The sequence below is a fragment of the Dendrobates tinctorius genome, unplaced genomic scaffold, assembly GCF_039654945.1.
Source record: "Dendrobates tinctorius isolate UK_male_01 unplaced genomic scaffold, ASM3965494v1 ptg000084l, whole genome shotgun sequence".
NCBI classification, from domain to species: domain Eukaryota; kingdom Metazoa; phylum Chordata; class Amphibia; order Anura; family Dendrobatidae; genus Dendrobates; species Dendrobates tinctorius.
In genome coordinates, this window is record NW_027361752.1 from 49,918,024 (window position 1) to 49,928,412 (window position 10,389).

The following is a 10,389-nucleotide window of genomic DNA, read 5'->3' on the forward strand; positions in this document are numbered from 1 at the left end:
TATGTGTGTGTGTGTGTGTGTATATATTGTGGTGTAGTTACCACTATGTCAGCTAGGGGGCGCTGTGTGGGTGTCCCAGGATGGGTGTACAGGCACATTTAGTGTGGTAACAGGAGCAGGGTCCTAAATGACCATTATGGGTCTCAAGGTGGGTGGCCTTGGGATGCAGGCTCCAGGGTGTATTGATCAGCAGAGGTACTGCTGACCTTTCTGTTACACTGTGTCAGGGAAGCCTGTGTGTCTATACAACCTTTGGTGATGTCATAGCCATGTGATCCCCTTTGGGTGTGGTTACAGGGCTATGTAATTGAGGTGTTTGGCACATGTGAGAGAGAGTGGAGGGAGTCTGTGAGAGTGTGGACAGACTTCCCTGTGTCCAGGTGGGACACTACAGAGAGTGGCCTGTGTGCTAAGGAAGGAGAAGCCTTCCTGGGTCTGCGGCTGCAGATAGAGCGCTGCTCTGGACTTTGCCCTGAGCTGGGTATATTAGTGTATATGGGGAGGACTACACCTCCCAGCATGTGCTGAGACTCTCGGTCCGAGTCTGAAGCCACGGACGTTTATGTTCTTTTGTGCCTAAGATAGAGGCGATGTTGGTGATACGCTGAGTTATGGTTTATGGAGCAAGTAAACCTCATGAACTTTGGGAAGAACCTGCCTCATGATTGTCTCCCGCTGCACCTGAGCGAGTCACATCCCTACAATTGGTGACAGACTGCGGGCAGCGACTCCCAGAAGCACGTGTGGCAGCGCTGGCGATTCTGAGCCAGGAGAGCAGACGGTCTGACAACCGTGAGTAATACTGACCGAGGTCAGAGAAAGTGACTGTATTAATATTTGTGGGATACCTCTGAGGAGAAGAGGCGTCCAGGAACCTGTGTGGCCGACACAGGTAACAGACAGGAGTCTGTGTTGCACTGACCAGGGTCAGTGAGAGACTGTGTTCCTGGAGGGGTCAGTGAGCAAGGTCCTGGAGGGTCAGTGTTGGGAGGTTCTGGGAGAGGAATCGGATCCCTGGAACACGTGATATGACCTTGGACCTGGTGAGGCGTGTGTTGGGCAGTCTCAGGCGGAGACGGATGTCCTGAAGAGCACCCGCTGAGCCCCTGGACCTGGTGAGGCTGGTGTGTTGGGAGACCCTGGGAGGAGGGTCGGCTCCCTGAATAGCACCCGGTGTGCCCTGTGTGTTGGACGGTCTCAGGTGGAGACGGTACGTCCTGAGTGACACACGAACAGGACATGTGAGAGACTGTGCATGTGTTTTTTTTTTTCTTTTTTTTTTTTTCTTCTTTTCCTCTGCAAAACCTGAAGGTGCTTGCTGTGGCTCAGTGGGGTCACGAAGGTCTCGCAGCACAGGGACCTGGTGTTTTCTTTAAGGGATCTGCCCTGGGAGCATTGGTAGCAGACGCTGTCTGTCTACACCATCCTGCTGCAGCTTTATGGAGTGTAACTAAGCGAATACAGTAGTTGTGGCTTTACACAACTATTAAGGGTGAGTACCCTGTATTATTGCTGCATAACCCATTATACCTGCACTGGTAAGGCCCTATGGGTGCACTTTTGTGGCTTTTTTTATCTTTGAGGGTGACAAGCGGCTTCCAGTAACCCGGCGGGGTTACGAAGGTGACAAGCGGCTTCCGGTGGATCGGCGGGTCCACGAAGATGGCGCAGCAGGAGCTGCAGTGACACCAGCCGCTGTGTATGTGTGTGAACAGCAGCCGGAGGTGCCGGTGATCAGTGACAGCAGGAGCTGTGGTGGTGCCAGCAAAGACTTGTGTGGTATCGTTAAAAGACAAACTGTACTCTGTGAACTGTGGCCTAAGAGGTTCTGCAGGACGGACATGGGGAAATCCCAAAAGGGGGCGGTGACCCAAATTGGAGTGGTAACCCAAAAAGGGGTGGAGTCCCAAAAGGGGGCGGTGACCCAAATTGGAGTGGTAACCCAAAAAGGGGTGGAGTCCCAAAAGGGGGCGGTGACCCAAATTGGAGTGGTAACCCAAAAAGGGGTGGAGTTCCAAAAGGGGGCGGTGACCAAAATTGGGGTGGCAACCCAAAGCGGGGTGGTGGTCCAGAAAGGGGCCAAGTGTGAAGAAGTGACAGCACTGGGTGACTCAGTAGGTTTGTCTGGAGTACCGCAGTGTATGTGCAGGTCTTTTTCAGAATGTGGAATATCCTTTCCAGGTAGTAATGATGGGCCACAGATGTGTACAGTGATGCTGCACCGGGAAGGAGCCTTTGGTCGGCTGGACTCAGAGAGTCAGGTGACTCTGACAGGAACGCCTCTCGATTTCTCTCTGACAGAGAAAAACGTCAGGGTTCACTGTAAACACGGGGTCACGTTGAACTATGCAGTAGACACAGTAGTGTTTGAGGGGACCAAAGGTGGTGAGTGCCAAGGTAGCGGGATACCACGGGACTTAGTCTATGCCTGGGAGAGGGGCCGGGACTTTCTTTTGTTTGACGTTTGGTCGGACGATGGAGATGCTTCGACTGTGGGGCCAGCGGACACTGAGACAGTGACGGCTCCTGACATGGACAGGTCAGAGGTAGAACTGACCAGAGGAAGAAGTACATCTGCCCAAGTGACGGACCTGACGTCTCGTGATAAGACAGATGGTGGGCTGGGGGATGAGACGACTGGACTAGACACATTGGTGCTGGACGGTAACTGGAGGGTTCACTCGACTGGTGTGACTGACCCAGTGGTACCCTTTGATGATATAATTAAAGAGGTAGTGGTGAGACACGTGCTGGCCAAAAGAGAACAAGATCATGAGATACAGCTGATAAAGGAGACTGTAACAGAACATGTCGAACGGGAAAGAGTCCTAAGGCAAGCAGCTGAGCACAGAGTGGATGAGCTGGAGAAGGAAGTCTCTGAGCTCAGAGGTCACCTGTCAGCATGTAAAACCATGAACAAGACCCTGTTGGAAGATATGGAGGTGCTCAGAGAGGCCCAAGAGAAGCATCAACAGGAGATTCTCAGGAGAGAGGATCAGCATCGCTACCTGGCAGAGGAGCGAGATAAAGTTCTGCAAGAACTCAGTGGAGTAGTAAAAGGTCTTCTGCAGAAGAAGTGGATGGGCGAAGACGTACAGCGGCCTTGCCCGACTGATAGCAAGGCAGAACTGCCAAAGCCCATCTTGGAGAAGGGTCCTGAAGACTGTAAATCTCAGGAAGATGGTGAGCCAAGAGCTGCACAAGACAGTCACCCGGTCTTGGCAGATACCATGAGGGAAGTGTCCGTGCGGAACCCAGAGCCATCTGTCCAGGATGAGAGCAAGTCCATGACCTTCAATTGCGTGATGGAGGTACCCGAAGACATGCGAGAAGCGTGTGCCAGCGAAGGTGTGCATGAGACCTTTAAAAAGGCAGTAAAGGCCTATAGTGTGAGCTGGGCACCAGAAACAGACCAGTTGGTGATACTTGCAGAAACTGAAGACACAGAGAGAAGGGTGGCTGTCCTGAAGGAGATGCACCTACAATGTCTCCGCACGAAACAGATGCTCGTGGAGCGTAATAGGAAAGCCGCTCGACGTCTGGAGCTTGCCAGGGAAGCTCAAAGTCGGCTGGGCTTTGTGGAAGACATAATTCCGGTACCCAGAAATCTGGTGGGGAAAGTCGTTGGCAGACTTGGAAAGGTGATGCAGGAGATGGTGAATCGATCCAGTGTGAAGAGAATGAGGATCCCACCTGCTGGTGAAATCCAAGTCGTTGTTGAAGATGACATGGTTCCTGTCATTGTTGTTGGTTCGGTGGAAAGCATTGGGAAGCTTCGCATGCTCCTGGAATATCGGGTAGCGTACCTGAAGGAGATTGAGCAGCTAAGACAGGATCGGCTGCAGATGAATAAGCAGATACAGAACGTCAGGTGGCGTCCACCTCCAACCCAAGTTGTAAAGACCCGAAGGGATCCTCCAAAGAATGAAAGGACAGGTAGTCGAAGACAAGAACGTCGAGAGTCCGCAAATGGCAGTTCTAATCTTAGTAGCATAGGCACGAGACCCGGTGGTGGACGTAGCGACAGAGGGTCAGACTCATACCAGCCAGTTAGCCCAACTGGACGTGGGACTCATGACCGTATGAACCGGGAGAGTCAGCTAGTGAGAGAAAGGTCGGGTGATGGAGCGCACTGCAGACAGATGGAGACTAAAGAGTGCCTGGTCACCCTGACGGACTTTGACGGGAAGGCCAAAGCCCAAGGCCGAGATACTGACCGCTGGGGGCGGGGGAGGCCTAACGTAAATATGATGCAGTATGACTGCCGAAACAGATGGAGACGGTCCTCTCGATTGGTAGGGCAAGGTGACATGAGTGCCCGGTCTCAAGATCCCTGGGTGATGTCATGTGTTCAACCCCACAAGTTTGAACAGAGGGGGGAGGTATGTGGTGTAGTTACCACTATGTCAGCTAGGGGGCGCTGTGTGGGTGTCCCAGGATGGGTGTACAGGCACATTCAGTGTGGTAACAGGAGCAGGGTCCTAAATGACCATTATGGGTCTCAAGGTGGGTGGCCTTGGGATGCAGGCTCCAGGGTGTATTGATCAGCAGAGGTACTGCTGATCTTTCTGTTACACTGTGTCAGGGAAACCTGTGTGTCTATACAACCTTTAGTGATATCATAGCCATGTGATCATCTGTGGGTGTGGTTACAGGGCTATGTAATTGAGGTGTTTGGCACATGTGAGAGAGAGTGGAGGGAGTCTGTGAGAGTGTGGACAGACTTCCCTGTGTCCAGGTGGGACACTACAGAGAGTGGTCTGTGTTCCAAGGAAGGAGAAACCTTCCTGGGTCTGCGGCTGCAGATAGAGCGCTGCTCTGGACATTGCCCTGAGCTGGGTATATTAGTGTATATGGGGAGGACTACACCTCCCAGCATGTGCTGAGACTCTCGGTCCGAGTCTGAAGCCACGGACGTTTATGTTCTTTTGTGCCTAAGCTAGAGGCGATGTTGGTGATATGCTGAGTTATGGTTTATGGAGCAAGTAAACCTCATGAACTTTGGGAAGAACCTGCCTCATGATTGTCTCCCGCTGCACCTGAGCGAGTCACATCCCTACAATATATATATATATATATATATATATATTCATTCATATATTTACTTACTCTGACCCCTATATAAACCCCGCCACTCCGACCGCTGTCCACTTTCCCATGCTCCTGTTCCAATCCGGGGGTCTTTTTTGTCCCCCCTTGGTCCTCCATATGCTGAACATCTGGGACATGACTAATATTGCGCAATGTGCGCTTGTTCGTCGGCAGATGCAGCGTCGTGTCCAGTGTGTGAGGAAACGGCGACTTGTCTGTGGCGTTAATCCCTCTGCTGCCATGTTGGGCACAGCCTGTGACGAGGAGCGTCTCTTCCTGTGTATCCGGCCACAGGCTGCACACCGGAGGCTGCTTCTTCTATCTGGGGAAGTTCATGAAGCAGAAACCTCTGTGTAACTCATGTGAAGTAACTTGTCTGACAGGTCATGTGTCCAGGTCAGCAGGTGATTGCAGACTATTAACTGGTTTCGATGTTAGGTACAGGTGAGTCAGGACTAGATGTTGGGTGGAAGCCTTCCAGTATTTGTAAGGCCTCGTGCACACGCTGAGTATTTGGTGAGTTTTTACCTCAGTATTTATAAGGCCTTGTGCCCACGCTGAGTATTTGGTGAGCTTTTACCTCAGTATTTATAAGGCCTCGTGCACACGCTGAGTATTTGGTGAGTTTTTCACTCAGTATTTGTAAGACCTCATGGACACGCTGAGTATTTGGTGTTTTTTACCTCAGTATTTGTGAGGCCTCGTGCACACGTGTATTTTCTGAGTTTTTTACCTCAGTATTTAACCCCTTCCCGCTCCTTGACGCACAGTATGCGTCATGAAAACTAGTGACTTCCTGACCCCGTCACATGACCCGGGGGGGGCCCACAGAGTCTGAACAGCCCGGGGCCCTGGCTACCCTTAATCCACCCCTGAACATAATAATCCTAAATTTTATGCCAGATTACCCTCTGACCCAACACGCGTTTTCTCTGACAAATTTCAAATCTTACTTTGTTGGGCGCTCAGCCATGGTATTATCAATAAGTGTATTAAAGAGTTCATTTGGGTAGAGTCCCTGATGATACCAACTTTCTATTTACTCCTCAAGGTTCACAAAAACCTCATTACACCACCTGGCCGCCCGATTTGTGTCCAGCATAGGTAGCCTGTGTGAAAAGGCTAATATCTATGTCGACTTTTTCATACAGCCTCTGGCCACATCGCTACCATCTTATATTAGAGACTTGTCTCACTTCACCAGATCTACCGAAATATTGTCATCACGGACCAGGTACTGTTAGACACATGGGAAGTCGAGTCTCTTTACTCTAACATTGACCGTAGAGACGGCATCCATGCCATGTCATATTTTCTAGACAAACAAAACAATCCGGATCGTCTTCTTGACTCATTCTTGATCGACCTGCTCCATTTCATTGTACACCACAACTATGTTGTCTTTGATTGGTTAATCTTTCATCATGTGTCTGGCGTGGCGATGGGGGCTAGGTGTGCACCAACCTATGCCAACATTTTTCTAGGCTGGTGGGAGGAGATGGTGGTCTATTACTCTGAACTTTTTAAAAAGCATGTCCAACATTGGCATCACTTTATCGATGATGTGTTCTTTGTCTAGACGGGGTCAGAGAATGATTGTCTCCTATTTTTACGGGAACTCAATAGAAACTGCTTTAACATCTTTTTAACTCACTCTCTTTCTCCTACCTCAGCAATGTTCCTGGACTTGAAAATCACCACTCGGAATAATGGTCTTATCACCAACCTCTACCGCAAACCTACAGCCACAAATGGCTTGCTCAAATTCGACAGCTTTCATCTCCCCCACACCAGCATCCTGGTCAGCCAATTCTTAAGAGTCCGACGCAATTGTACCTTGGACACTGATTTTATACAACAGTCCAATGCATTAACAGAGAGATTTCGTCAACGAGGGTACCCTAAGAAAATTAATTCATCAGCTTACCAGAGAGCGAAGGGCCATAGCCAGGTTTCTTTACTTGCTATTAATCAACGGCACCAGGACTCAAAAATCAGATTTATCTCCAACTACAATAGCCAATAGAACCAGATGAAGGACATACTTAAAACACACTGGGACATACTTACCATGGATGCCCAGACTTCTCCCCTTGTCAGCTCACAACCACTTTTGACAGCTAGAAGGGCACCTAACCTAAATGACATATTAACTAGAAGTCATTACATACGACCCACTGTAAGACTTAATCGTGGTCTGCGCCTCAAGGGATCCTTCCCTTGTGGTGAATGTAATCCTCTTATGTCATCTATGCTCTCATTTTTTCATGTCCTAAGGTCTATGTGGGCCCAACCTCCCAGGAACTGAGGAAGTGAGTGCAGAAACACCTATCCACTGTCCATCTTGCGGCTTCCGACCATAGGAAAGGTAAGACATTGACCCCTGTGGCTGCTCATTTTCTCTCATACCACGGCGGCACTTCTAACAATATCCACTTCTTCGGTTTACAGAAGATTTGTGGTAACGGTAGAGGTGGTGACTACCAGCGCCTGTTACTTCGAACAGAGGCACGTTGGATACTCAACATACAGAGCATGGCTCCATCTGGCCTCAACGAGGAGGTTCTCTTCACCAGCATCCTGGGTTGAAGTCTTCACGATCTTTTTACATCTCTACTGGCTCAAGACACTTTTCAACATATGACTTATTGGACTATACGCCTTTGATTGGGTTATCTTCCCATATCAGAAACTCTACTAACTTGATACTCTCCTTTGGGACTGTGTACCATCATGTATCATCACTCTTCCAGGATTTTGTCCCCAGGATTCCTCACAACCCACAACGATTTGTGTTGTTACTCGCGTTGGACTTGGCTCTAAATCTATCTCCAGTGCCTTCCACTATAGTTTTAAACATTCTCGCCTTTTGACATTTTCTTTGGACTATTGTCAGAAATTATGGATATGTCTATCACAATATTGGAAATTCACTGCCTTTGGAAGTCTTAAGGGCCTTTCTCACCGATTTTGTGACGCAACAGCGATCTCGCCAGCGATCTCGCTGTGTGTGACACGTACCTGTGACCGCCCCCCCCGCTGGATATCGTTGATCGTGCTCGAATGTCCCAGGCCATTTTCTGATCATTGGCGTCCCGCTGGCTGGCATGCATCGCTGTGTTCGGCGCAGACTAGCTACGTCGCAGAACTCATGGACGCAGGCGGAAGTCATCAGAATTGCTGCGGTGTGACAGGTAACAGCGACCCCCGACGGATCGCTTATCGCTGCTGCGTCGTTGGAGAGATCTGCCTGTTTGGTAGCTTACTAGCGACCATTTAGCGATGCACCAGCGATCCTGACCGGGTCTTATCGTTGTCGGGATTATTCTATTGTCTTATTGACCCTCATATGAACCCTGACCTTGTTTTAGGTCATGCTATTCCTCATAGGCTTATTGTACAATCTCTAATTTTTCACAAAATACATGTCTTCTGAAAAACTTTCCGTTGACATGTTTGCTATATGTGCGCGGCTTAATCATTGGTCTCATGCTATATATCCCCCTTTCTTTCCTTTTTCACAATAAATACAATTATTTGCATATGAATACATTTTGTATTTGTATCTGCCTCTTATTCTGTCTTTTAGGGCTTATTTCCCCTTGTTATGTATGTGGCTTCATCATTATATATCCTTGAATTCTTTGCCATAATGTCCTTATTTTCCACGTTTGACCCTATTTTAGCATCTTTTTAGTGGGGGGCATTAGTTTTGTATTTTGAATATACTTTTGTTTATTTAGTAGATCTTTAGGGCGCTACTCCATTCTTTACATTAGTGACATTGCCCTTTTCTATTTATGACCCTGATAGCTCTTCATCAGCGATGCACACAAGTCTCGACCGCAATCCTTCTACAGGCAGACATCTCCAGTATTCTTCTATGCCTGCTGGTGCCTGCCGGGGCTCATTACCCATTTATTGACATCTGTTTGCAGCGCGCGCGCTCGCATTTCCTTCATTATTTTCCACCGTCTCCCTGCTCAAGTATTGTTTTGTGCGCATGCGCTGATCTCTGCTGAGACACCTGGGCTCACCACCACTCAATGACGGGTGCCGGCTCCCAGCGCGCAGGCGCACTTTGTGGTTGCAGCTCATCTATCAGCTAGCTCCCCTAGCACATGCTTGTGCGCATGCCCCGGCGTTTACCGGAATTTACAATCCATCATCGCCCACACATTCATACTTGGACTCTGTGACCCACCTGGCCTGCACACCTTTATAATTTCTGACAAACTGACACCCCCCACACTACCCCTGATGAAGCTGCCTTTGCAGCGATACGCGTGGGGTCTCTCCCACTGCCCCCTGGTACCGGGACTGCTCCCCTCATACTATGGACAATCTTGACCTTCTGGCTTAACCTGACTGCTTGACAAGGGTGATATACGCTGACCTCTCATAGCCCCTATAGGTGTTTCTTCCTTAATGCTTTTTTAGCTGCCTTATTCCAACTTTATTTGTAGGTCATTACCTTTCAATCTATGGGTTATTATACCTGGAGCTATTCATCGCCTTGCTCGAATACAGATATATATATATATTTCTTGTCTTTTCTGACTCATATATACACTGCCTACGTTTTACATCTTAGCAGTTCATGGTTTCTTGTTGGGCCCAACTATTTGCAGGTGTTTATTCACCGTCTCTGGGGACGCCCACTTTCGGTCTTGAATATCACTTTGATACCTTGCATATTATATGTTTTTCAAATTTTGACTCAATTACAATATTTTGATACTTTGCACATTGCATATTGTTTGTCGATCTCTACCATATTATGCAATAGTTGTCTCAATGGGAACAGTCCCACTCCTGTATAGTCTCTATTGACTTTGATATAGAGTTATACCAGGGAGGTGGCTGTGTTGCTATGTTTTGCATTGTTTTTAAATGTTTTTAACCATTTTGGGTGTTTTTGTATGTCACTGAGTCAATAAACTTATCTTCTTTTTGCATAATTTTTCTGAATTTTCCCATGGTGGGACGATTAAAGGATTATCTTTCTGGAGTGCGCTACTTCCACCATGCATTGACCTTTTCTCTCTCTAGTATATGGACAACATCGTGATCTTCAACCCGGATTGGGGATGTCATCTACAGAAGGTCCAGACGGAACTGGATGCGCTGAGTAAGGCAGCGTTTAACATAATCCCAAAAAAGGGGGCCATGTGGAATAAAGAGGCAAAATGCTTGGGCTATATAGTAGGAAGGGTTGAAATCAGGCAACAAGTAAATAAGGTACTGGCGATTTATGACGAATTTCGCCATGATAGTCACTCTCCTGACTGATCTTCT

General features: G+C 48.4%; 1 protein-coding gene across 1 annotated transcript; it reads left to right on the top strand.

Annotated features, from left to right (window-relative positions):
- The first annotated feature begins 318 nt into the window (after positions 1-318).
- On the top strand, positions 319-10,052 carry LOC141097473 (uncharacterized). The gene is made up of 2 exons (XM_073584681.1): positions 319-7,459; positions 7,543-10,052. Exon 1 carries the CDS (start codon positions 1,842-1,844, stop codon positions 4,542-4,544), a length of 2,703 nt encoding a protein of 900 aa, XP_073440782.1. The 5' UTR covers positions 319-1,841; the 3' UTR covers positions 4,545-7,459; positions 7,543-10,052.
- Positions 10,053-10,389: the final 337 nt, after the last annotated feature.

Bases quoted from the DNA above. Each gene is read 5' to 3' on its own strand.
- LOC141097473 (XM_073584681.1), top strand. From the start codon at position 1,842: ATGGGGAAATCCCAAAAGGGGGCGGTGACCCAAATTGGAGTGGTAACC.